Raw genomic sequence first — 27,920 nt, forward strand, 5'->3', positions numbered from 1 at the left:
GTGGAAACCTCTTCCTAGTAGACACGTTTTAAAATCGTGAGGCTAACGTGGTGGGTTTGGGCAGTTACAAATGGTACAAGAGCCAGTTACAAATGGTAAGAGCTAGACATACTGTGAAAATTTGTTAGCGGTAAACTTGAGCTGTTACAAATAGTATAGAGTTAAATACAAAGTAGTGTGCCAACAACAATGCCGGCTCCCAAAAGAAGGTAGATTTTCATTGAACGTTCTAAAGAATCCTTACTCTAGACATAGTTTTGAAATCTTTACGAAATTTTTCCATTAAAATAGACAAGTAACACAACCAAAGGTACTAAAACCCAAACCCACATAGATAAAAGCTTTCAAATATCATGAAAGATAAGGCTATTTACAGCTTGAAAGAAATGGGAATTGGAATGCAGTTTTGTTTTTGTTTGCTCAAGCAAGTTCACGAGTTGCAGAGTCCCTATAGAGTAAAAATTATGAAGAGAGTCTCTGTTTCAATTCAATTTCAATAGGCCTGAAACCATCTCTCATGGAACTTCTTCAAGGCCCTTCCAATGGAGGCCACCCACCTTCACTCTCCTTCTCACCAACATCCATCCAACAACAAACACACCTCTTCCTTTCCAGACACATTCCATAACCCATTCTGTAACTTTTGAAGAACATGGTGTTAACAATGGCGTCAAGTACCACAAAAACAGAGTACAAATACGCCACAAACATTCCTTCCACCACCATCCAAACTCCCAATCTCTCCCTTGAATGGTAACCTCCCACTATTCTGTACTGGAACAGAGCTTCAATGCCTGCCATACCCATATTGAAAGGCAGCGCCACCAACAGCGCCGTCGCGCTTCTCCCCTGAATCAAAACCCAAGCCTTAAGAATCGACATGAATCCTCCTTTCCTCTCCATCCCCGACAACACCGATGCCAAATTACAGATTATGATGGCTTTAGCAATCGCTATTGAATACAAAAAAGCCCCAAAAACTGATACCCACATGATCCAATTGGGGGAGAAGAACCCAAATCCCTGGAGGCAATTGAAGGCGAAAAACAGCAGGAAAAACACTGTTGCATTGACAGAGACGAAGACGAACGAATTGCAGACATGGGTCACAAGGAGGGGATTGAAAAGCGACATAATCGAAGAAAAAGACGGCTCCAAACTGGGTTTCTGCTGATTCAAAGCTTGAATTACACAGGCTTTTGAAATCAAAAGGAAAGTCAGGGAAAAGGGTAGAGAATAAATGGACGAAACAACCGTTTGAGAGAGCTTCTGAATGAGAATTGAGAAGAATTTTGAAGATATGGGGAACCCAGCAGCATCAAACAGAGCCCTGAAATGATCAAAAGCAGAGGAAAAAAGAGAAGAAGAAGGAAGAACAGTTTGTGAAAGAAGAACAGAGATTGCATACGGAAACGCAAGAACAGCCGCAATTGAGGTGAAGAACTGATAATTCTGAAGAAAACTGTACACCGATCTTCTGAGGAGCTTTCTTGAATCCTCCATTGAAAGAACTTGAATCAAAATAATGGGTCTGGGGCTATGAATCGAAAGGGTTGTTTGGTTATAATGAAGAAGCTGTTGATTCCTCCATATCTAACCAAGCAACCGTAAGAGGATGAGGAAAAAGTTAAGGGTTTGATATTTGCTTCCTCATTCAATTTTGATCTCTTTCCTTTTAATTGCTTCTAATCCACTCTTTTTCCACTAATACTCATACTTAACCTAACCTCCAATAGAGATTGATTACCTAATGCTTCTTCATCCATCGATCTCATTAGTATTAATTACAATTTTTATTTTATTTTAAAAAATTATTTAATTATATTTGTCACCGAATCAAGATATCAAGGCATAATCTTTAAATGAACGGTTAGAAGTTTGAATCTTTAAGTGAGTTCAGAGAAAGTTCGACCCCACCGATTTGTAATAAAGTGGGTCCGGACATAAATACATCACGAAAATAATTGAATAAAGCCATAAATCCCATCAAGATAAGAAAAAAATAGTATTGAGAAAAGGCATGGACTCTATTCATTTATTAAAGGGATTGGATCCATGGAGGTGAGCCTATGGCTAAACTCCAAGCAACTTCAAGATTCCTTTCATTGTTTGTATTAACTTTTTTATAATAATTTTTCTATTCATTATTAGACGTCTATACTTAATTTTTTTTTTTCTTATATATTAGTTCATATGATTTTAACTTTTAATGCCCTAAAAATATTAATTGTGCATTATTTCATTGATTATTATTATTAGGTTAAATCGTAAAAACTACTTTTGAGTTTTTTTTTTTTTTTTGTTTGAAAAAGAATGTTATTGTGAGATCTCACATCGGTTAGAGAGAGAAATAAAACATTTTTTATAAGAGCATGGAAACTTCTTTAACGATATTACGAGGAATGTTCAAATTTGATGAATTTGACACAAATGTTCTATAAACAAGCACCCCTAAAAGAGTTCTATTCTCGAGCCATTTTCCATAGGAGTACCATNACCATTTTTTTTTTTTTTTTTTTTTTTCATTTCTCATACCAGGGTTTCTGGGACGTTTAGAAAAATTTCTTTGAGGTTGCGTTAATTCTTTTTTAGTATAGTCTTTTACTATATTCACTAGAGAAGAATAAAACGAGTGGCCACCCAAATCCTTTTGAGAAGACCCTAATTTGGTCATTTAAAGCACTAAAGAAGTTGTCGGAGTAGCAACTTTTTTCGTTTTTCAAACGAGTGCCACTAAAACTGTCAATTTAAAACGTTTAAGAAAAAAATGGTTAAGAGAATTAAAGAAAATGGAAGTTGGTTGGGTAGAAAAGCCTTTTGACCTATGCTTTGTTGGTGGAAGGTAGAGGAAGATCTCACCTCATCAAAAAGACAATTTTTTTAAAAATAAAAAGTTAGGTGCCTTTTTATTTTACTTAATTTAATTAATTACCTTTTGTATGGATCTATTTTATTACAAAACATGGGACAATAATATTTTTTGTAAATTAATTTTTGTCACAATTTTTTAATTAGGAGAAAATATTAAAATTACTCCGAGATACCACAAACACTTTGCTTTCAATACACTCTGTAATTTCGAGTTGCTTATAATATCCAAAAGGCAATGGGCCTCTCGCAAGCTAATAGATATTGAAGAGTTGCCATTACTGTAAACAAGCATAACAACTCGAGAGGGTGGATTGTGAGCTCCCACTGAAGAGTTGCTATTACTGTAAACAAGCATAACAACTCGAGAGGGTGGATTGTGAGCTCCCACATCAGTTAGAGAGATGAACAAAACATTCTTTATAAAGTGTAAAAATCACAAGGACGATGCATAACCGACTTTGTAAATGGGCTTGGGCTCTTATAATAGCAGCAGGATTTGGGAACTCCAGTCCAAATTGTTGGTAGCCTGCTAAAGCGACATCGGTAGGAGAACGAATCATTTTTTATAAAGGTGTGAAAATGTCTCTCTAACAGACAAGTTTTACAAACGGAAGTCCAAAAGGAAAAAGTCGAGATCCAAGGACGACAATATCTACACACGGTGGGCTTAGACCGTTACATGATTACATACCGTTATAGCTTCCCTTAAAAAAAGAAGATCGAAAAATGATACTGTTATTAGCTTCTTCTACAAATCTTTAAGGAAACTGAGACAACAAGGAGATTCATATACACAGAAGATTCAAACTGGATTGAAAAATGAAGAAACGATGTAAAAGAAAAAAAAGGCAATAATGATAAAATCTACACAACACTCTGTATGAACACCAAATTTGGTTTTGGAGCTGAAAATGTATCAGCGAAGAGGAGTATGGCGAATTCCATGTAAAAATTGTTCATCTTCCCTGAAAATTTCGAACCTCTGCAAACAGAGGAGCACTCACTGACACTTCAGAAGCATCATTACTCGCGGAAGCACTGCCTTTTCCTTCCGGTTCATCGTCGTTTCCTTTGTCCAAAGCCGCCAGCCCTTCGCACTTGTCTTCCTCTGGGTCCTCCAGCTCTGACACTGCCTCTTGCAGCTGCAAAGCGTATTCTAAGTTCCACAGCACATCTCCCATGCTCGGCCTGTCCACGCCGTATTCACCCAAGCATTTCTCTGCTGCTTCCACGAATTTCTTCAGCGATCCCTGTACTATTGAGCTGCTAATAACAGGATCGATTATCTTCTCTAGCTTTCCTTTTCTGTAATTCTGCATTGCCCACTCCGCCAAATTCACCTGTATGTGTTCACAATGAGCTATAAGAATCGATGAGTCTAACAAGAACTTAACATGAATGAAGCGTTGGATTAGCAACCTGCTCTCGCGGCAATGTCGGGTTTATCACTTGTCTCGCGCATAGAACTTCGAAAAGAACAACCCCAAATGAGTAAACATCAGATTTATCAGTCAATTGTTGCCGTCTGAAGTACTCTGGATCGAGGTAACCGAAGCTTCCTTTCACTGCAGTGCTGACATGGGTCTGTTCCAGCGATGGGGCGGCTTTCGAGAGTCCAAAATCAGAGACTTTAGCAACAAAATTCTCATCGAGGAGAATGTTTGTGGTCTTCACATCACGGTGGATGATGCCCTGAGCTGCACCGGTGTGGAGATAGTGCAGCCCACGGGCGGCGCCTATGCAGATTTCGAGCCTCTGTTTCCACGACAATGGAGGGAGATTTGAGCCGTATAAATGGTCGCGAAATGGGCCATTGGCCATGTATTCGTACACAAGAATCATCTCGGATTGCTCGTCGCAGTAACCGATTAGGGAAACGAGATGGCGATGGCGGAGTTTGGAGAGCATTTCGATCTCAGTTCTGAACTCGTTAATGCCTTGATCAGAGCTAGGGTTTCCTCGTTTGATAGCGAGTTTGGTTCCGTCTTCTAATGCTCCGACGTAGACTTTGCCGAACCCACCAACGCCGATCACTGCTTTCTCGTCGAAATTATGCGTCGCAACCTGTAACTCATTGAGGGAGAAGAAACGGCCGAGGCCGACATTGGTGTAGATACCTGAGAACCCAGTCTTGCTCCGGCGAGACCCAAAAACGCTTGATTTTCTGGAGCTGCTTTTGCTAGAGAAGAAACTGGATTGATTTGAATGCAATGGGAGAAGCCATGAAGAGAAGCTCTTCCTCTTCTCCCATCCTTGAGGCCTTTTCTGCCATCTCAAGAACATTACTCCAAGAAACAGAACCGCCATCACTCCCATTCCCAAAGCCACAATAGCTGCAATCTTCATGGTGCTAAATCTTGAGCCTCCCATGTATTTTCCATCCACTGAAAACAACCCATCCAAGCTCTGTGCATCGTTGCTCATCTTCATGATCTCTACACCATTAAGGATTGCATCTTGAAGGCCTGAATTCAGATTCGACGGACCCACCTGCGCGTTAAGAACATGAATAAAAGATTAAAACAACCCTTTTTGGAGAATTTTATCTCCAAAGGCAAACTCTATCCCTAAAAATATGGTTCTTAATAGGAAGGCAATGCCATATACTAATTTAGAGGATAATTATGAGTTTATAAGCTAGGAATAAACCACCATTGGAAGCCCTATCGGAAGTTGAAAACAAAGCCATGAGAATTTAGTTCAAAGTAGACAACATCGTACTATCGTGTAGAATTAAAAGCCTTGAAGATGTAATCAAAAGTGACTATGTGACAACAAATTGTGTACTTAGTTCGAGGGGCTCGAGTTTCGATTAAAGGGATGTTGTTAGAGGGCTAATAGACATAGAAAGGCTCTATAATGTACTTTGTTCGGAAGGATTGTTGAGGATTCGTAACATTAACAACAAGCTTACGAGTTTGGTAGCAGTTTAGGGAGGTGACCTGAATCATGATGGTGTTGTTCTTGACGGAGGAGGCATTGAGGACGAGGTCTCTGTAGTAAGGAGTTGAAAGATCGCCGGTGAGCTGAGAGAGGTCAAGATCTGCAATACCCATCATCCCATTGATGTAAACATTGAAGTACAAAGTGTTGAGGACGGAGCTCACAATGTCACAGAAATGGAGTCTGATCAAATACGAATAGCTCTGCTCCACATTAAAACTCCAGCTCATATTAAAGCTTACTTGCATTGTTTTTGAATCTTGCAGATCCTCCGCCGTTGCATAAACCCAATATGGAGCAATCAATGGAGTCAAGTCGTTTCCAGGGTATTTAATCGAGTTCAAACCCACAGAAACGTTCTTAGAACCCTGTGGGAATCTGTTATAAGCATCATCTGTTTCCCACGTTCTTGACAACGTATCGTTTCTAGGAACAATCTGAGGCCCTCCGACATTAACACGGTAGCAGATTTCCAGAGCGAAATGCGACAATCCGCTAAAAAACCCTACCGGAGAAACAGAGGTGGCGGAATCGGAAAACAGAGGATCGGGGGCGGAGACGATTTCAATGGCATTGATAAACGCCGATGAATTCTTCTTTGGTTTGAATTGAAGGGAGAATCGATCAGTGGTGATGTTGATTAGATACTCCTTGGAGACGATTTTGGAGTCGGCCTTGATTGAGAAATCGTGGAGGAGGACGAAACTGTCTGTTGTGACAGTGAAAACGGAATCGGAAAGATTATAATTAGGGTGAGGAAGAGGGTAAAAATAGAGGCGAATCCAATGGCGGCCGGCCTGAGAAATGAAGAAAGTGTAAGTGGAATCGCTGGGGAAGATTCTGGCGGTGCGGAAGAGAGGCAATGCCCAAGAAGACAGAGGCGAAACAGAGGCGTTTACGGGAATGGAATCGATTGAGGTTTGGACGTCTTCTTCAGTGGCAAGGAGAGAAGTCGATTCGCGATCGGATTTGAAAATCCGGCCGTCGTCGAGATGGGTTTGCTCCGGCGAGCCGCAGTCGATCAAGTAATTGTCGCGAGGGGAAAAGGGAACAAAAGAGGGATGAATAGCAGAGGAGAGAGAGAAGAAGAGGAATAGAGAGAGGAGGAAAAGGGAGGAGGGGAATGGAGTGGTACAGAATTCTCCCCCCATGGCCGCCGGAAGTGGAGGAAGTGGAGACTTTTTAGAGGTAGAGTGAGAGGGGGAGCGACGGCGGCGGCGGAGGAGGAGGAGAGGAGGAGGAGGGCATGGTGGAGAAACGGCGGAGAGGGAGGTAGATTAGAGGAAGGAGGGAGAGGGCATGCAGAGTAACAGAAGATGGAACACAACAACAAACTGCGTTACATAGAGAGAGAGACAGAGAGAGAGGCGTTAGCCAAAGGGCATAGCCATTGCTTTGGAGTTGGTTGGAGGCAAGTAAGTGAACTACGTGCATACCTCTCATGCATCCTTCCACCTTCTTTCGATCTTATTATTAGACTTTTTTCAGTTTAATTATTACCTAATTTTTAAGTTTGTTCTAATCTAGTTTTTATTTTTGTTTAGATAACTATTGAAGTGGGTCCCAAGAGCACTGGAATTTATCAGTTTTCCGTTGGATAACGACCAACTAACTCCAAAGCCCATTGTCCAATCAATAAATGTAATTGACAAAAATTAAGCTAAAAAGAATGTCAATATATTAGCAGTTGTGAAGCTGTGGTAATGCATTACCTAAATTATAAAATAAAAATAAAATTGAAGAAACTTTGATAATGCACACCACTAATACTAGTCCCTTCAAAAGTCTTCTTTATTTGATAATATTATCCTAATTTTAACCCTTTTTTATAACAAAAAAAATAAAAAATAAAAATAGAGTTATTTGTCACATTTTAATATCCTAACTAAGTACAAGTAAAATCATTTATCTATGTACGACGTTGAAGTATTTATATAGAGAAAAATCTATATTACTGTAACAGCTCAAGTCCACGGCAAGTAAATATTATCCTTTTCAGACTTTTCCTCAAGGTTTTTAGAATGCGTCATTCTTTTCTGTAATCAGACTTTTCCTCAAGGTTTTTAGAATGCATCATTCTTTTCTGTAATCAGTAATCGAGGTGGGATCTCACAATTATCTACCTGCTGAAATTTACAAGTTTAAAAGAAAACGAATACTATATATTCTCCTGTTTCGAATCTCTGTGAATAACAACAAATTTTCCCTTCAGCCATTGTTCAGAGACAAAGAGGAAAGATAAGACGACTTTCATAAAAGCTCCAAAAAAATAGTGGAATACATATGGTGACCACAATTCTTCTTGGAGGAGGACTTTATAATATGATAAATATGTGCCTATATGAACCAAAGAATGTTGAGTTTCATATGTCAACTTCTTAATGGTCAATCACAATCTGCAGAGAATTTGACCAACAGATGTTACAGCTGTTTACTTATCATTGCATCTGACACCCCTGTTCTTCTGCTTTGAGATATACAAGTCCACGCCTTATCCTCTGCACGTCAATACCAAATAACAGCCATTAAAATAGACGGAAGGTCACCAAAAGAACAAGAAGGGAATCTACAAATTTCATTCATGATGATCAGTTTAGAATGTTTGGTCCATTGTCGGTAATGTGGATTGCAGTACTGGTTCGATGAGAAACGGAAGATGAAGAAAGAAGGACAAGAACGATAAGAATTCATAACAGTGTTGGAAAAAGGATCGATTTAGCTTTTTCAACACCGTGAGAAAGCTGCTTATGTTTAAATAAGCATATGTATCATACTGGGGTTTTCTATAAAAACTAGCTTAACATGGCAAGGCCAGAACAAACGGTTTCTATTTCGGTAAAAGGAATTTTGGTACCTCTCTTGTATCTGTCATTCGTAGAAGTTCCAATCTTTCCAGGGGCCTCCGATTTGAAAGGGTAGCAAGCTGCAGCAATAAGGGATTACAATTAGCTTAAAGATTGTGAAAGTCCATGAATAAGTTTGATGAGATACAAGATGGAGAAGCTACCCAGAAGCTGAACCGTTCAGGATCTCGAGATGAGGGCATCATTGCTTCCACATTAAGAAGTCTATCGTGTTTGCTATGATCTGTCAAAAATCCCATTACTGGCCAAATTGTGTTGCATGAAAAAATGTGCATGAATGGAGAAAAGGAGATCAGAATTGGTCTAATAGTTTATTTTGGCATGATATTATGCATGTGAGAAGGCAAGGGAAAGGCCGCTGAATTCAACAAAACTACGTTCCTTCAAGACAAATCCAAATGCAACAATGTAGGTGGAAAAGTTTTTAATCGAACTGCACAACTAAGTCAAATCACTTGCACAAAGGGCAATATCCTATGATAAACAAGTAGAAAAAAATTCATTTTCAATTTTGGAGAAGTGGTGCTGGACTGCTGGTACCTGAGTTTTTCATCAAGCTTTAACCACTAACGACATCATAATTATGATGTTGAGGCAGGGACAAAATAGGAACCACCAGAAAAGTTTAATTTGGAGCAGACTGGTCTCTTTGAAAATAAAGATGTCTAATAGGGAACAAGTGGAAAAGATACTCTAAATAACTAAATTGTGTGACTTGATCATGTTCATATTATAGTATTTATAAATTACAGAAATTAGAGTTCATAGTGCTAAGAAACAGTTATACTTTGGAATCTCCATCTCCTCATCTTTTTCGCAGATTGACATTCATGACCTAACATTGACATTTGGTGCAATTGGTTACTTCCTCGAGGGATGCCAAAATTTTCTAGGCAAGCAAGCCTCGTGAGGAACCAACCACTCCCAACAACATGGGAGAAGCTTGATTTTGAATAGGAACAGGATAGGGATTGAGAACTTTTCCTTCAATTTCTCTTTACCTGAATATTGTTAACTGAAAAAACCAATTCTTTCAAAAGCAACAGCTAATAGGAGAGATCGCAAATATGCCTATGCATGACCTAGAGAACAAAGCTAGAGAAGGTATTCTGTTCAAACCCATTGAAATCATAACCTTCGTGTAAGGGTTAGGGGAGAATAAAGAGGAAGATGATGGTTTTCTTGTCTACAAAATTGTCTCTTATTGTGAGCCCTTTAATGATCCATCTCCATATGTACCTGTTTCTACTCAACCACCTATTACTCAGGTTTATTTTCAACAATCACCTCTTTCGGTTACATGCCCTATACCAGAGGCTTGTTCGTCATTGGATCCAAGAACAAGCAATGTCCTATTGCTTTTCATAAATGTAAATGTTTGTGCACTTATCCCATTTCCTATTTTGTTTCAAATACCATTAGTCATCTTCAACCTGTTTTTTCATTGCATCCCTGAAATCTGTATCTATCCCAAAAAAACTATTCAGGAATCTTTGTCATTTTGGTTGGCCTGCTAGATGACAATTGTACTTGAGATTTAGTGTCACTTCTGGTAGGAAAGAAGCCTATGGATCTGTAGCTCGATTGAAGCTCGTCTTGTTGTTAAGCCTACACATAAACTCAAGGCATCGACTATTCTGATACTTTTTCTTTTGGTTGCTAAATTGGCTTCTGTCAAGTTATTCGTTTTATCAACATCCCTTTATCAATGGCCCTTGCATCAGCTTGTATTAAAAATGTCTTCCTTCATGATGATCTTCAAGAAGAGGTGTATATGAAGCAATCACCAAGGTTCACTCTTAGGGGGATAATAGAAAGGTATGTGTTGTCTTCGTAAATCCTTGTATGGATTAAAGTAGAGTCCACAAGCATGGTTTGAAAAAATCAGTCAGGTGATTGAAAACTTTAGAATGAGGAAAAGCAAGTTAGATCATTTTGTCTTTTATAAACGATTTGAAAGTAGTGTCATCATGTTGTCATGTATGTTGATGATATTGTCATTACAAGTGATGACACATTAGACATCTAATATTGAACACCTTTCTCCATAGTCAATTCCATACAAAAGATTTGGGAATGTTGAAATACATTCTAGGAATTGAAGATTTATTGACCGAAGTAGGAAAATTAGGGGCTAAGCCATGTAAAACCTCAATGATGCCCAACTTGCAGCTCACAAAAGAATGTGAACATTGCGAGTTGCAAGTTGGGCATGATTAATATAACATGCTCCAACTTGAGGGAGGAGTGTTAAAGTTGTTATATTAGTATAGTTATGTTTTTGGTGAACATATTAGTTGTTTTGTCTTTTATTGCCTTTTTACTTTCTCCTCGGTCAACTCTATTCCATGTAGCGGATATACTACAATCAACGAGTAGGAGGAAAAATACCCAATAGTTCCGTCCAAGGTCCAAATAAGGTCTCATACCATTCTCCTCTCCTTCAGAAAAATATTCATTACCGTAAACCCAGGGAGACCAAAATATATTCAACTTGAATGCCAACCGACGTGGAATAGATGAATAAATCCACGTGAAAGTTACAGTTGACAGGGGAAAGCCAAAAATTTCCGGAGTAAGGCCAAAATGAGAGTCAAACTGATAAACAGTTGTCAAGTATTGGTATTAAAAAATCAATTAAAAATTTTCGTGAAATATTTATAATTGATTGGAGGTTTTAGATGAAAAAATGAAGAGTACAAGTATCCAAATTTTGTAATATATTTATGGGATGCAAAGAATATGACAATCTAATCCAAGCAAAGGAGACATCAACTTTTATGAAGCTGGGTAATCTGAAAAAGTGAAACAATAATAATTTGGCTCCAAAATTTACGAATCTATTTTTCGTCTTTAGAGAATAAATTTATCAAATCAACACTTCAAGTACAGGGTAGATATACTTTATAGAGATGTGTTAAAGAAATTTGAGAAAGATTTCTTGAGAATTTCTTGAGATTTTTAGCGTCAGTTTAGTTCCAAGGAGTGGCATATTGTAGAGGAGGAACTTGGTCACCCCTCTTTCAATAAAAGAAATATACTGTTAAAGAAACATAAGCGGATATCAAAAGGTGTACGAGGGGTTTTAAGGACATTTGGAGTTGGCTTATTAAACTGTCTTCTTTTCATATTCTCTACAAAATCTTCTTCGTAACCGTTTTTTGTTATTACAATTTGAGCCTTTTCTGTAATTGATGTTCTCTTCAAGTTGTAGCGGGCTCTTTCTGTAATTGGTGTTCTCTACAAGTTGTAGTGGGCTCAATTTTTGTTCTTCCATAGTTGGTTTTTGTTCCCAATATAAATGTGTGTGGGGACGTCAATTTCTTGTGGCAATTGAAGACAATTGTTTAGGAGGCTTTTGGTGTTCAGTTGGCTATTAACAGGTCGTGCAAGGCAGCTATATACCTCCCTTCAGCCTTTAGTTACTAAGAATTTTTGTGATTACCCTTTGTTTATCATAATTTTAAACTGAAGCCATATTTTGTAATTGTGTAGTTTGTTAGTCTTTGATTTTTGTTCTCGTCTCCTTTTTCTTTGGCTTTCCTTTTTCCCATGTTTTTGTATTACCTTCTAATTCTTCACAATGAAAGTTGGTTTTTTCATTAAACGAAAATAGTATTCTATCATAAACGGTCTTGAACAGGGGTCTTTTAAAATAATAACAGAAACTTTGCATCAAGTAAAATGAAATATTTACATCCAAACAAAGGCCAAAAAAAGCCTCTGTCCAAGGAGATAATAAGTAGCACAATCACTAAAATTAGAGTTTTTTTATTTTTAATGATATAATCTCCCTTACCTCGTCTAGATGCTTCTTTTGCCTTCCTTATCCATGACTGAGCGTACTCTGCTGCATTATTTGTCATTTCCTGCAACTGTAAACAGGCATACAGATGCTTTGCAAGTGAGAAATCAACAAAAGAAGGGGAAAGCGGCAAGAACAAAAGAAAACATGTTACTCAGACGTACATAAACATCAAACCTTACGTACCAAACATACTGAGTTGAGCAAATGAAAATTCTGAAAAACCTACTTTGATCGAAAAAGATAATTAATTGCACCTAAAACATATCCCTATAATTTAGCCTCTCAAAATGCCAGATTCATGCCAGATAAATTAGTATTGGTTAAAAATGGCCCCCAGCTCATTATGGAATATTAAGATCCTGGCCAAAAGGCAACAACTTCAACATCTGGCTTATCTTAGAATATAATGTATCCGAAGCAAAAAGAAATACATATAGCAAATGAAAAGCCAAGTTTTCAGTAATTTACTTCTGCTTGCTCTCTTGTCCCTTCTGCGGGAGCTACATCATTGACCCATTCGATCTCTGCCACTCGATACCTGAATAAAGCATTAAAAGAAAATAAACCCGTCTAACTAAAACTGGAAAACTTTCATAACTCCTTTGGCTTTTGTAGCTTATCTTTTTCGGGGATACAGAAACAAGAAGTAAATCCGAAAACCTGTTTCAAGTATGAGCAAAACATCAAAGTGATGCAAACTAACCCATCTTGATCCCAAGATCGAATAATACGAAATCTTCGACGACTTTCAATCTGCACAAGTTTTTAAAAGCAGGACATACATAAGTATGAGAAAGGACAATCAGACCAATAGTATTCTAAGAACATGAATGCTTCTTCACGAGGAAATGAGCAGCAAGAAATTATAACTTGTAATTGTGGCATCCTTTACTTTTAAAGATAATCAACTTGAAAACATAGTAGGATTTCTTTTTAATGGAAAAATGGTAGGATAATCCAGCCAAGTCGTGGCAGTGTGCCTTCTAAATGAGGTGAATATTCTTAAGCAGAAGAAACTACTATCAACGCCATATAATATTTCTACTACTCAATCTTTAAGCCACATTACTCTCGACTATCCATAACAAAGTGGCTCAGTTCAATTAAAATTATAACATCACTCGCATATGTACAAGAAAAATATCTAAATCACATATCAAATGAGAACATGAAAGGAAGTTCTTATGTTTACATCTTCAGCCACAATAAATCAAAATTAAATATTTAATTTAGGATATGTAATGTATATGTTATGGACATCACCTACAAATTTACAGAAATAGCTGATATTAATGTTAAAAGAGATATCTACTACACCATATTGGATCAATTCACCAAGGTTATGAAAACAAATATAAAATAATACAAGAACAGATGCCTAACCTCTAGATAGAATCGTCCGTCCGCAAGAGGCTCACACCTGATAAGGAAAAAAAAAACAATGGGTAACGTTTTCTTTTGATTAAGGGATATGAGGGGCCAAAGTATGACTGACACCTACTCGGTAATTTCCACTTCACATGCAAAATCAGCGATAGAACCTGTTGTAGAATCCACAATAACCTAGATGACAAACATACAACCACAACAGTAACAGTCAAGCCTTTAAGAAATTTATTATACCTTAAGAAAAGAGAAGATCAGGATAACTTCTTGAAAAAAAACTAATAGTTACAACATCTACCATTCCCATACGATGATTGCCTTCCATTACCCTCCGGACCTGTTATGTAAGTTAACGGAATTGGTTTAAATAATTCAATATGATAAACATAAGGTGGAAAAACGGCACCTGGAAGATTGCTTATTTAAAGAAAAACAAACTAACAAAGAAAAGAGAAATTTATGGCCAGAGAAAATCATTTATAGGAAAGGAACTTTGATTAAGAGAAAAGAAAAGTGAGTCCACAACTTTCATGAGAGAGAGAGAGAGAGAGAGAGAATTAAAATTTGTAAAGTCAGCAGAAGCACAATAGGTCTCATGGAAGTATTGCGTATCAAGATAATCACAAGAAATAAGTTTATATGGCTTGTTCAGGATAAAAACAAATAAATTCATAGGCTTATTTAGCTAACCACAAGTACAGAGACAACAATTGCACCCTGAAGAATAATAACTATGTGAATAGAGAAGGACTTTAGGGTGTTCATTATTTAGGATGTGAACTCATGTCCTTGCAGTCACCATGCAAAATATTTGCTTGAACTTGCGGTACCAAAAGAGCCGACTAATTCACAAAAGCACTTTAGCACATATTGTTCCAAAAGGCTCCGCAAAAAAAAAATAAATAAATAAATAAATAAGCAGGCAACGTGCTGATTGAAATATCAAAAAACAAAAATTGAAAGGCAACATGCTGTATACGTTACCAGAAATTTAAAAAAGAANAATTAAAAAAAAAAAAAAAAAAAAAAAAGAAACCTTGACCAACTCACCATAAGTCTGTAGCGGGGTTCAAATATGTGAAGCGGGAATTTCTGACATGGGATAACAACATCCATGACAAAAAGAGGCATTATATCGATCCCAAAATTTGCCAAACCATCATGTTCTGACTTCCTTTCAGCATACTCCTCTGGAAAGTTCTTCTGTATAATGTTGCTCAGCGTAACACTGGTAAAAACCAACTGAATGTCATGCAAAAAAGTGATATCAACCGAACTAGATAATAAATTATACCATAATGTTTACTTAACAGGAGACATTTTCATGTTCATATAATATCACTACACTACAAACAACAAACATGCACATGCATGTATATAAATTCTGTAGCATGCATGCACTAAGCTTTTTACGTGTTTTACCAACTCTCAACGACACCTGGGGTTCATTTATGGACTTCCGTTCATGCTTTAACCAATTTTCATAACAAAAGCACATATTTTATGGGTAGAATGAAACCAAACATGACTGCTTTTTGGACTTCAATACCATGCCCTGATTACTACAACATGAGCAGCTTACCTGATTGCACATGTTCTTGAACTGATAAAAAGAACTGTTCGGCACAGCGGACATTTATTACCTATAATTTCAATACACGATCAGAAAGACAATTCTAAGCTCTCACATCTCCCTCCAAAATAATAATAATAATAGTAGTAGTAATGAAATGATAACTATTGAAATTGAAATGCCAACGGGGAGAGGGAAACAAAAACCACTAACCACGATCCATCGACTGAAATAAGCAAGAACGGCAAAAAGAATGCCCACAGGGAGTTGTGATGGGTTCATAAAGAAGCTTAAAACAAAGGGTGCAATCAAATTCATCACTACGATCTGGTAGCCCATGGCGTCCCCTTCCTGTCTGACTCACAGCTATCCTCTCCAATCTCTGAAGAGAAGCCTGAAGAGGATTGCTACATATTACAAGAAACAAAAGGGAAATTTTTTTCACAAAAAGGACATCAACTAAATTACATACATTTCTATATGAAAATAGAAATATATTACCTTAGAGGGTCAATTTGAAGGCCGGATAGAATAATATCCTTTGCTATGTCATATTTTTCTAGCTGCATAGTTAACACAAAATTACAGTTATATGTATAAAAAAATATTTTTCTAAAAAAGCTAAAATTAAAAATGTGGAGTATTTAATCTTTTCTACTTTTATGATAAAGATCGGGCAGTTTTGTTCAAGCAATCAAATGTCGATGAAAATATAAGGGTCTAAAATTTACGGAGGTACAAAAAAAATTGAGAAGAAACCACCGAAATTTTGAAAGTTTGTAAAAATCATTTAAACAGTTATTTCAGCAAACTATTAAACTTTTCATACAAGTCTATAAATATAAGATTGAATCAATGTAAAATGCCACATATTAGAAAGATAGATTACACGATGAAACCATGGAGAGAACAATAAGAATAAAGAAAATGGGGCGGAAGTAAGATGTGCAAACACGCACATATACAAAGAGAGCAAATTATTGAACGAAGCATAAAAACTAAATAAATCCGTATGGTAGAGTGAGATGCTGAAAAAGGATATGTTAATCCACTACTCTAAGATTATGGGTGAGTTCCACTAGTAGCACAATTTATGGATGAGACTTAACAAATGCAAGTACGTAATGTACGAACAAAAATGTTGTCAAGTTTGAGTTGGTCTTGTAGCAGGTGAATTTTTCACCATTTTATTTCTTTTTCAAGTTTTTATTCCTTTGGATGTTTGTTTCTGTAGATTTTCCATGATTATCTTTTAATAAGTTTTTTTTTTCTTTCTATTTACTCATCTTGACATCTAGTTAATATTTCCATGCTATTCCAGAAGAAACATATTGTCCCTCCTATTGAACTTGACCATCATGATTTACAGAAATATAGATATGTCGACTGGAAAATTTCCTCCCATTCTTTTTGTTTGGAAGTCAGGTAAATCTTATCTTCAAAAATAAGATATTCTTACGAGAATGAGAGCATTAGCCTTCAGAATATATGGTTTCACTGATTTACTGCATTGGTCCATCAGCTTCTCAGCATCTTTTAGTGCAAGCTGAAATATTGTTGAAGAGTTAACAACGCAACCAATGTAATTCAAAAGGAAATATTTCCCATAAAAAATTAAAGTAGATCAAAAGCAATTAGTAAATAGAATTACTTCAGCAAGTACTGTAGGATCCAACCCATTCAATGGTCGATATTCAGAAGCAGATGGTGGTCTATCTTTGAGGAATCGACTAATCCTGTTTATTGGCATCATCGTTACAATGAATGAATACTGAATGGAAGAAAGATAAAACTATTTTTAAAAAAAAATAATAATAATAAAAATAGAAACCTGATATAAGCAGCACTTCTGTTGTTGAGAATAACCGGATCACCTGGTTTGATGTTATTTGCTCTTGAGTAACACTTGATTGCCTGAACAAAAAATAAACTTGAATTTTATTTTCAGATACTGAGAATAAAAAACTGATCGTGCAATATAAACAAACTCATATGTGGAAGTTGATAGTTTAATGCATAATCTGAAGAAAAGTATTATACTTTCTCCAATAGTAAGAGAACTAAGAGAGCAAGAAGCGAAACATTTCACCTCTTCAAAGTTATTATCTCTAAATGCTCGGTTCCCGTTTTGTACGAATTCAAAAACATGACTAAACATGTTCCATGTTAATGAACCCTCTCCTTCATTGGCCTGCACAAAATGAACAGTTTCCAATCACATTCTGAGACATGTATTAAATCAGAAAAGAACTGATGTTATCCTTCACTTTTCATCTCAAAAAATATATATCAAAACAGGAGAAATACTTTATCTGTATCAATACTAAAAAGATAATTATTACAATCTTTCAGCTTATTGACCATTCATTCAGCAGCTGGCATGGATGCTATCTTCTTTAATGGATAATTGCAGTCATCAGCCAACAGAAACTTGTTGGGTCAAGTAAACTAGCTATAAAACCTACAGTAGCTGTTAAATCTAAAATTTCAAAAAAGACACGAGCTTGCATCATTCTTTCTCATAACGATCAAGCTCAATGTTGCAGTGATTTATAGCTTTCATATGAAATATTCTACAATTTTTTTTTTTTTTTTCACATCGAAACAAGTCTATGGTAAATTATTTGTTTTATCTTGACTTTTTTTTCTTTTCCCTTTTCCTTTTCCCTTGATTTAATGTCAATTAAACAGTGAGTAATAGATGAATAATTTGCTAAAGGAGACAACTAGAAATGAACTACTTTGCTAGTTCTTTCCAAGTCAAGCTCGAGTTCATTTTTTACCAAAGCACTCTTCACAGCGATCATACACTTTAAATGAAACACAATTGGATATTCGGAAGTTGGAATGATACGATTGTGGAACCCAGAGATATTACAGGAGTAAACAAAAAACATTAGAAATATACTAGAAAACAATTAATACAGCAAAAAATAAAATAGTCCAGATAAATCCTCAAAGTTTCCTATCTCCTGCTTCCACTCGTTGAGCATTATAGAACAAGACAACACAGAAATGGTCTAGTTCTTGCCTCGATTTCGCAACAAACAAGAAAAGCTGCATGTAGCTCAAAAAGAAAGAAAGAAATAAAAAACTAAAACACCTCAAGGCTCAAAGCTCGGCACTTCGTCCTTTCAACACAACACATTGAATCAGAAAAACTAAAGCAAAAGAAAGTGGAAAAAAGAATAACAACCAAAAGAGAAGATAATCAATAACGAACTGACCGAAATGTAGTCGTCGATGTCGCCGAGAGAATCCACGGGCAAACTGTTCGAAGAAGGCTCGGCCATAGCCAATGCAGAAACGGATTGAAACTCTTCTGTGAGACGAAATTCAAGACGATAGAAGAAAATTGAAGCTAAAAGATAGAAGCACTTTAAGAGCAAGTTGCAATGACCATCGTGTTCGTCCCTGAATCCTTCGTCCACACACGGACCAAATTCTACTACGTGTTTTCTCTCTCTATCTCTCTCTCTCTCTGTCTCTCTCTCTCCAGCGAGAGGGCCAGTGGGAGACGAATTTCGAAGGGCTGAAATTTTTTTTAGTTATTTTGTAATTTTATTATTTTCGTAAATATGATTTATAATTTAATAAAACACGCAAAAATCATTAATAAATAATGAAAATGTGTAGGAGCGTTAAATCAGAGCCGTAGGATGAAATTTCGAATCCCATCCAATTGTAGAGTGCCAGATCTAAGATGATTAGATGAGGATATAGTTGGAGGCTACGTAATAACTTTATGACCAAATTTAATGATCAAAACTTTATGGCATTTTGAGTTTTTTTTTTTAAATTTAATTTTGAAATAGTCAATAAAGTCTCCTTTTAATTTTATTTTAAATAATCCAGCTTAAATTTTAATATATTTATTTCGTTTTTTATTATAATTACTTTTTATTTTAAAATTTTGAACATTTTAAATAAGATTATGAATTCATAAATTAAAAATAAGAGTGCGACATTATAATATAATACCAACTATAGTCTAATGACCATGGTACTATCAAGTGGGATGAAACTAAAAATTATAAGATTTAATATCCGAAAGATAGTCAATTAATTCGAATATTACGAATATTTAGGAATAAAATTTAATGGGGAAAATGATAAAGAAAAGTAGTAAAGAAATAGGAAGAAATGTTGTTTTGTTTCAAAGAAACGTAGGTGCCGCCCAATATGCCTTCGGTGGTGAAGTTGAGATAAGGGAATTAGACGGCACGGCAGGGGCAGGGGCAGGGGCAGGGGCAGGCGGCAGCAGCAGTAGCGGAGGAAGCCATATCACTGATGCCGCCGAAACCTGCCCCTTCGGATTCCTTTCTATCTGCTAATGCCACTTGGGATGTGATTTGCCGCCTCAGATACAGATACCTATTCTCCCCTATCAACTTTTCTCTATCAACATCTCATCCTTTGCCCTTTTCCAGAGTGCGGTTCCAAGAGTACAAAATCGAATCAGATGAGAATTGATGTCTTATCTAAACAAATGAGCTCGTATCTTGATGTAACTAGATTGAAAGGTACCTACTACTCCAAATAGAACACTCTTACTTTTTTTAAGGTTGAAAGCTCGATCTCTCGAGTCCTACATTGGGCCCGCCATGTAAGAGGGCTTCATACCATTCTCGCAGAATTGAACTTGGATCATTCCCTTCAACTGCAGGGCATCGTTATCTTTTTTTTCCTGCATTTTTCGAGCTATAGGGATATGATTTGAACTTTATGTTCTTATTTGTTTGGAAGTATCAGGGGATACATGAACAATTTCACAAAGATCATGCCCTCTGATATGCCATGTAAGTTTAAGCAGGCTAGAAACTAATGGACTTCTCTGCACATAGAATGTAAGTTTAAGCAGGCTAGAAACTAATGGACTTCTCTGCACATAGAGATACTGTTTAATTCTATGTGCATATTACAGTTCTGCACTAAGATTCAAAGGGAAGTTGCCTCTCTCCTCTCATTCCTAATCTCAGCCCGTAAAACCACTCCATAATCTATGGTAACAGTTTAAGCCGCCCACCGCTAACAGATACTATCCGTTTTTGCTCGTTTCGTATCGCCGATAGCCTCACGGTTTTAAAATGCATCTGTTAGAGAGAGGCTTCCACACTTTTATAAGAAATATTTCATTCTTTTCTCCAACCGATGTGGGATCTCACAATCCACCTCCCATGGAGGCCCAGCGTCCTCGCTGGCACACCGCCCAGTGTTTGGCTCTGATACCATTTGTAACAGTCCAAGCTCACTGCTAGTACATATTGTCCGTTTCGGCCCGTTACGTATCGTCGTCAGCCTCACGGTTTTAAAATGCAACTACTAGGAGAAGTTTCCACACCCTTATAGGGAATGCTTCATTTCCCTTGCCTATGAACCGGCTAAGCTTTGCAACCATAGTAACCAAACTGATGGAAATGGTACATCATTTAGAGCAAACATTGCATATTGGCATTGCAGTTTCTCAATATCAGATATCAATCGGATGAGCAAAATTCACATACAGATCCATATGAACACATAATTAATAAGTACCAGCTAAACAAGTATTGGCTATGAGCACTTTAATTATCAAAGCCATACGGCAAACTTCTCCCCCATTCTTCTTCCTTGGGGATTAGATATACTAAACAGCCTTTCTCAGAAATAAAAAAGTTCTGATCTAGATTTGAATGCATAATATTGATATCGATATGATCGAGTCTAAATACAAAGCAAGAATAGTAACGTTCAACTCCTCAAAATAAAATCAAAGTAAAAAAGAACGGTAAAGAGAGGTAAATAAAGTACCTATACTCATTTCTGAAACACTGTCTTTTTAAGTTAATGAAAGAATTATGCTCTATCCTTCTCAGAACGAAGAGGGAAGAAAGACAGACTTGTATGAACTGCTGCCAGCCTTTATCTGCTATGAATTGACGTATTACATCATCACCTACAGGTAATCACACAAGAAAGTGATTAGCTCACTTGGTTGGAGGCGTGTTACTTCGATGTAGAACACGCCACCGAATATTGTTTTGATCAACCGACTCCAATGGAGTGGCTGTCTCGTTCCTGATTCGCTTGATCTTGGGGCTCAGAAGGCCCCTATGGCGAAATCCATACAGGTTGAGCACCTGATTGTCAGCAAAATTAAAAGCCCTCTCCATGCTACTCAAGCACCTTTCAACTGGATAATCTCCATAGCTACCACAAGGCTTGCAACCGACAAAATGCGTCACGAATGGCCACCTTTCGTCGCCTAATCCAGGGTGATACTTCTCGATCATTTCCTCGTACCTATCGACTAATCCAGCCCAATAACCATGCAAATAGTATGAATTCTCAAGAAACACCTTATCCATCCATTGATCTTTCTGAGAAAGCAATAGATATATCAAAGCTGACTGATCATCAGCCTCAAATGCTGGCCTGCCCTTCAAGAATGCAGTCAAAATCTTCCCAGCCTCTTCTCGAATCGGACCCTTTGGTCCCATTGGAGCCCAAGCATCCAGCAAATCCAAAGACCATTGACAATTCCGAAACAAAAAGCTTCCTGTGTTGAGTGCAATCCAGGACTTCTGGTTGAACATCAAATCAGGATATCCATGAACAACCAAATTATAGTTATCATATTTTTCTAGAGGAATCTCAAACACCATATCAGTAAATAAAGCATCGCTATCCATCCACCAAATCCACTCAACCTCAGGGTGAGACAACATCAATCGCCGAATCAGCGGCAACTTGGCCCAATACCCAGCAAGTTCCTTGTCTAAATGAGCCAAATTGTATACTATTTCAATCCCATGAAGCCTGCAATAGTCAATCTTATTCTTGATTGCCTTCAACAAATAATGATCCCCAATTGGGTTATCACAGGGTTTTGGAGGAGAACCAGTAACAAGCAAGATCCTAGCTCTTTTATTAATATAATTAGGAAACTGAGGGTTCTGATCAAGCCAAACCTTTCGCTCCTGGTTCCAGTTTGCAATCTTGGGTCCGAGCGTGTAAGTGACATTAGGGTTTATTTGAGTCTCGGCAGGATCATCAGGGTCATTGGGGTCGCCGTCAGATCGAATCTCGGCAAGGATCCGGTTGGTTTCTTCGATGATGTTTTGGTTTACAGCGTCGGCCTCGGAGCTGCCAAGGTTGCCGATGCCGATGGTGCCACGAAGAACAAGGATTGTGACGAAGCCACAGAGTATTGTGATCTTGATATTGTTGAAAGTCTTCTGGATCTGACGGCCACGTGGAATTCCAGGGAACCCACGGCTTCTCCTACCGTTGGCGGTGGCAGCAGTGGTCGGCAAACTATTCCCTCCACCGCCGGTTCTCTTCTGAGCGGAGATATTGATATTGTCTAATCCCATACTTCTTCTCTTCCTTTTCTCTCAACAAATTTTTCACACTCGAAAAACAGAAAGATCTGACAAAATACTTCTTCTTCTTCTCTCTATCCTCTTACCTTACGACGATTTGGAGCTATGAGCGATGAGGGAAATGGGCTCTTTCCCTCTCTCCAGCAGCTCTCTCCAGCGTCAATTCAAGTATGTCATCAGTTGAGGGTGGCGATGGGTCACGAAGGAGAACATAGTTGGCCCAGAAAATAGCACCGACTGTGTGTTGAATCGAGGGGGTTTCTTCGAATGATTCGACTTTTATGTTATTTGAGAGGGAAACAGATAAGTATAGGGGATTTTATGATAATATCATATGCATTTGTGTGAGATGTGATTGGATCCACTGTTTCTTTATAACAAATAGGGTTCTATATTATTAGGAAATAAAATCTACTTTCGTTAGAACAATTTTTAACACAAATTCATAATTTCCTGAAATTGGTTTTCAAACTTTGGTACGTGTTTTGTTTGAATCAGTTTACCTTAACCTTCATCACCTATGACAGTTCTTGAAATTTTATTTCCTTCAGTAATTAATGTCTTTTGACTTGCAAATTATAATTCAAAAATATTTTATTTTTAAAAATGATGTGTATTTAGTGAATTATAAACANAAAAAAAAAAAAAAAAAAAAAAAAAAAAAAAGAATTTAGGAAGATTTTCCATAGTTCATTTAAATTTTTTGTTGAGATCATTAGTAAATTTTTGGAGAATGATTATTATAATTATTTTCACAATTTTAGTAAAATTGTAATACTTTTTATTATGAAGTTTAATGGGATGAAATTAACATCGAAATTTTGATTTTTTATATTGAATCTGGATTCAACACTTACATTTTTCTAACCGTGTTATCTACTTGTTTTGAAGTGTTTTTAAGAATGAAAATTGTCCTAACAAACTAACCGAAATTTACAGAGAATATTTGTGAGATCCTACGTCGGTTCGGTTGGAGGGGAGAATAAAATATTATTTATAAGGGTCTGGAAACCTCCTCTATCGTAAGTGTGCCCAAAAAGAACATTATCTGCTAGTAGTAGACTTGACTGTTACAATATTCATACTTCTTAGTTCAGTGAGAGTGGAAAAGAGATAGAAAGAATAAGAAGCTGATAAAGCATTTTTAATCGGTTAAAAGAAAGAAATAAAAGGCACTCGTAGAAGGAATGTTGTTGAATTTGTAGATTTGAATCTACTCTTTCAACTAAGAAATACATGTAAATTATCAGGAACATGCTGCTACAAATCCATATCTTCACAAAATTATCAGGAATTCACAGAGTATCTATAAGCCATATGGCTTTGTTGGAAACTCTTCTGGCTTATATTTGAATGCACAATACTGATATCAATCAATATGAGCCAAGTCTAAATACATGGCAAGAACAGTAATGCTTCAACTCAAGAGAAGATCAAAACAAAAGTATCAGTAAAGAGATGGAAACAAAGTAGCTATATTCATTGCTGAATAACTATCTTTTTAAGTTAATGAATGAATTCCACTCTATCCTTCTCAAACGCAGTATCAATCAAAATGACGAGAAAAAATAAGCAAAACACAAACTTGGGTATGAACAATTACCAGCCTTTTATATCTGCTATGGATGAATTGACGTATAACACCATCATCTACAGATAAATCACACAAGTGATTAGCTCACTTGGTCGGAGGTGCATCGCTTCGATGAAGAACATGCCTTCGGATATCGTTTTGATCAACCGACTCCAANATATTGTTTTGATCAACCGACTCCAATGGAGTGGCTGTCTCGTTCCTGATTCGCTTGATCTTGGGGCTCAAAAGGCCCCTATGGCGAAATCCATACAGGTTGAGCACCTGATTGTCAGCAAAATTAAAAGCCCTCTCCATGCTACTCAAGCACCTTTCAACTGGATAATCTCCATAGCTACCACAAGGCTTGCAACCAACAAAATGCGTCACGAATGGCCACCTTTCGTCGCCTAATCCAGGGTGATACTTCTCGATCATTTCCTCGTACCTATCGACTAATCCAGCCCAATAACCATGCAAATAGTATGAATTCTCAAGAAACACCTTATCCATCCATTGATCTTTCTGAGAAAGCAATAGGTATATCAAAGCTGACTGATCATCAGCCTCAAATGCTGGCCTGCCCTTCAAGTATGCAGTTAAAATCTTGCCAGCCTCGTCTCGAATCGGACCCTTTGGTCCCATTGGAGCCCAAGCATCCAGCAAATCCAAAGACCATTGACAATTCCGAAACAAAAAGCTTCCTGTGTTTAGTGCAATCCAGGATTTCTGGTTGAACATCAAATCAGGATATCCATGAACAACCAAATTATAGTTATCATATTTTTCCAGAGGAATCTCAAACACCATATCAGTAAATAAAGCATCGCTATCCATCCACCAAATCCACTCAACCTCAGGGTGAGACAACATCAATCGCCGAAACAGTGGCAACTTGGCCCAATACCCAGCAAGTTCCTTATCTAAATGAGCCAAATTGTATACTATTTCAATCCCATGAAGCCTGCAATAATCAATCTTATTCTTGATTGCCTTCAACAAATAATGATCCCCAATTGGGTTATCGCAAGGTTTTGGAGGAGAACCAGTAACAAGCAAGATCCTAGCTCTTTTATTAACATAATTTGGAAATTGTGGGTTTTGATCAAGCCAAACCTTTCGCTTCTGATTCCAGTTCGCAATCTTGGGTCCAAGCGTGTAAGTGGCATTAGGGTTGATTTCGGTCTCGGCAGGATCATCCGGGTCGTTGGGGTCGCTGTCAGATCGAATCTCAGCAAGTATCCGGTTGGTTTCTTCGATGATGTTTTGGTTTACAGCGTCGGCCTCGGAGCTGCCAAGGTTGCCGATGCCGATGGTGCCACGAAGAACAAGGATGGTGACAAAGCCACAGAGTATTGTGATCTTGATATTGTTGAAAGTCTTCTGGATCTGACGGCCACGAGGAATTCCGGGCATCGTACGGCCTCCCCTGTCGTTGGTGGTGGCTGCAGTGGTGGGCAAACTATTGCCTCCACTCCCAATTCTCTTCTGCGCCGATATACTGTCTTGTCCCATGTTTTTTCTCCCTTCTCTCTACAAAATTTTCACACTCTCACCTGAGGAACACTCGTATACAGAAAGATCTGACAAAAAACTCCTCCGTCTCCTCTTGTCAAGATTTGGGGATATGGTCATGAGGGAAATGGCTTATTCCCCTCTATCCAACAGCTCTCTCCTCCACCTCGTCTCCTGCAATTCAATTATGTCAGCAAGATCAGAAATCAAAGAGGTGGGACAGAAAATGGGACAATCATGGAGGGAAGAGGTAGCAGAAGAAGAAGAAGAAGAAGAGAACAGTAATGGGTAATGGCGATGAATTCAATTCAATTCAATTCAATTCAATTCAATTCAATTCAATTCAATTCAATTCATGGTGGTGATAGATAAGGAACAGCTAAAAAAGGAAGAAGAAGAAGAGACAATGGAGAGATTTGTCTGAACAATGAACACCGACTGCGTTGAATTGAAGGACTTTCTGTGAATGATTAGAAGTTTAATGTCATTAAATAAAGATTATAATTCATGTCTGATGGATTTTATGTAAATCTCATACGGCACATGCATCCGTCTGATCCGTGATTGGATCCACTGTTTCCTGATTATTGGGATGTTTTTTCTATTACACAAATTCCAAGTTCCTAGCTCCTTCTGTCACCACTCAGAATTTTTAGGTTTTTTCTTTTTTTGTTCGACAAAATTAGAATTAGCCCAACAATATTAATCGACAAGAAAATAACTTACACATGATTTGGTTTGATAGCAAAAACTCAAAAAGTTATTTCAAAGATAGATTCTTACTTCTCTTTCCCTTTGCTATTGTTTTCTCAGTTGCAGCTTCGTTTTGCTTCTCAGCCTCTGTTGTATTCCTCGAGAATTTTGCTATTAATCTTTCTTGTTGGCTTGAAACCTCGGTGATTGATGGATCCAAAGCCTCACTGAGCACCCAAGCTTGAGACCCATAGCCATGGCCTCCTCCCACAGTTGCCTGCCCATTTCAAAATCACCTCCTCTGCAAAGCTTTGGTATAAGCACATCATAAACTGGACTATGACCTCCCAATCAGCTTCTTTTCATTTTCTCAAACAGCTCAAGTGCATAATTTGCTCTCTCAGCTCCACACAGAATACCAATCAAATCATAGTAGAATTTTCGATCCGGGATCAACCATCTCGTCCACAATCCCGTGCCCTTTCCCAAACCTTCCACTCAGGAACAGAACTCTCACCACAAGATAATAGCCAACCCAATCGGGTCGAAAACCAGATCGTTTCATCATGTCAAGGGTTCTACATGATTCCTTCACTCTCCTGATCCTACCAAGACATGACAACAATACATTATAACTGATTGAGTTTGGGGCAATCATATAGGATCTCATTTCCATCATCACATTCAATGCTTCAGGCACAAGACCTGAAGGATTTTTCTTAAGATTATGCTTGCAAAGGCACCTAAGGGAAGTGTTGTAGCAGAACAAATCTGGCATGGTTCCATCAGACTTCATTTCTTTCAGTATCCTTCTTGCTTATAGAGATGCAATTCATCTACCCAATCATGTTTCAAATTCTTGAGAGACCACAAGAAAAATCTAAGCACTCTTCTAGTGGGAGCTTCGTTTTTGCAAGAATCCATAACCCGGGTAACGAGTGAAGATGTCAAGGATACTGTACATCTGTTCAGACTGGCTTCCAATTCATCTAGCCCACCGATCGAGCATGAAACTATTTTACACAGTTCTAGCACAGAAGCTCCATTGTTACCGGCGGAGTGATGGGAGCAAAAGATCTAGCCCACCGATCGAGCATGAAACTACTTTATACAGTTCTAGCACAGAAGCTCCATTGTAACCGGTGGAGTGATGGAAGCATAAGCGATTCTGAGACGCATATTCTCGGCGGAATATCGTCGAACACATGGCGTGCGTGCATTGCATTGTACAGAGCTCGGAGAACAACGGCTTAACTTCTCATAATCGGCTTTCAGGGGACCAACTTAAACCGAGGTTTCAAGGACATTAAAACACTGGAAATTTATATGC

At 37.6% G+C, this 27,920-nt stretch overlaps 3 protein-coding genes and 1 pseudogene across 4 annotated transcripts; all 4 read right to left on the reverse strand.

Moving 5' to 3' along the window:
• Positions 1–528: 528 nt before the first annotated feature.
• LOC111793368 lies at positions 529–1,503 on the reverse strand. Its single transcript, XM_023675211.1, has one exon. The coding sequence runs from the start codon at positions 1,501–1,503 to the stop codon at positions 529–531; it is 975 nt and encodes a 324-aa protein (XP_023530979.1).
• Positions 1,504–3,641: 2,138 nt separating this feature from the next.
• LOC111793369 (probable receptor-like protein kinase At5g61350) lies at positions 3,642–18,983 on the reverse strand. The gene is made up of 21 exons (XM_023675212.1): positions 18,673–18,983; positions 17,535–17,636; positions 17,277–17,359; positions 17,097–17,181; positions 16,905–16,991; positions 15,947–16,008; positions 15,659–15,852; positions 15,455–15,515; positions 14,923–15,100; positions 14,171–14,209; positions 13,988–14,049; positions 13,870–13,906; positions 13,190–13,239; positions 12,955–13,024; positions 12,478–12,553; positions 8,822–8,919; positions 8,669–8,737; positions 8,256–8,312; positions 5,814–7,079; positions 4,291–5,361; positions 3,642–4,211 (listed from the first exon to the last, which is right to left on the reverse strand). The coding sequence occupies exons 1-21, from the start codon at positions 18,736–18,738 to the stop codon at positions 3,828–3,830; spliced, it is 4,197 nt and encodes a 1,398-aa protein (XP_023530980.1). The 5' UTR covers positions 18,739–18,983; the 3' UTR covers positions 3,642–3,827.
• Positions 18,984–21,088: 2,105 nt separating this feature from the next.
• Positions 21,089–26,546, reverse strand: LOC111793802 (probable xyloglucan 6-xylosyltransferase 5). Of its 2 annotated transcripts, none has more exons than XM_023675851.1 (2): positions 24,561–26,545; positions 21,089–21,457 (listed from the first exon to the last, which is right to left on the reverse strand). In XM_023675851.1, exons 1-2 carry the CDS (start codon positions 25,895–25,897, stop codon positions 21,412–21,414), a joined length of 1,383 nt encoding a protein of 460 aa, XP_023531619.1. In that variant the 5' UTR covers positions 25,898–26,545; the 3' UTR covers positions 21,089–21,411. The 2 variants fall into 2 exon arrangements, with proteins under 2 accessions (XP_023531619.1, XP_023531618.1); XM_023675850.1 differs by lacking the exon at positions 21,089–21,457 and having other exon boundaries at positions 24,261–26,071; positions 26,303–26,546.
• LOC111793370 lies at positions 26,040–27,797 on the reverse strand (annotated as a pseudogene).
• Between the last annotated feature and the right edge of the window lie 123 nt (positions 27,798–27,920).

The sequence above is a fragment of the Cucurbita pepo genome, chromosome LG04, assembly GCF_002806865.2.
Source record: "Cucurbita pepo subsp. pepo cultivar mu-cu-16 chromosome LG04, ASM280686v2, whole genome shotgun sequence".
NCBI classification, from domain to species: Eukaryota; Viridiplantae; Streptophyta; class Magnoliopsida; order Cucurbitales; family Cucurbitaceae; genus Cucurbita; species Cucurbita pepo.

Excerpts from the sequence above, each read along its gene's own strand:
- LOC111793369 (XM_023675212.1), bottom strand. The coding sequence starts at position 18,738 with ATGGCCGAGCCTTCTTCGAACAGTTTGCCCGTGGATTCTCTCGGCGAC. Across the intron at positions 17,182-17,276 it reads AGAAGTGCTGCTTATATCAG|GATTAGTCGATTCCTCAAAG; the intron begins GTTTCTATTTTT and ends GCCAATAAACAG. Across the intron at positions 7,080-8,255 it reads AACAGGGGTGTCAGATGCAA|TCCGCCGTTTCTCCACCATG; the intron begins TGATAAGTAAAC and ends TCTACCTCCCTC.
- LOC111793368 (XM_023675211.1), bottom strand. The coding sequence starts at position 1,503 with ATGGAGGATTCAAGAAAGCTCCTCAGAAGATCGGTGTACAGTTTTCTT.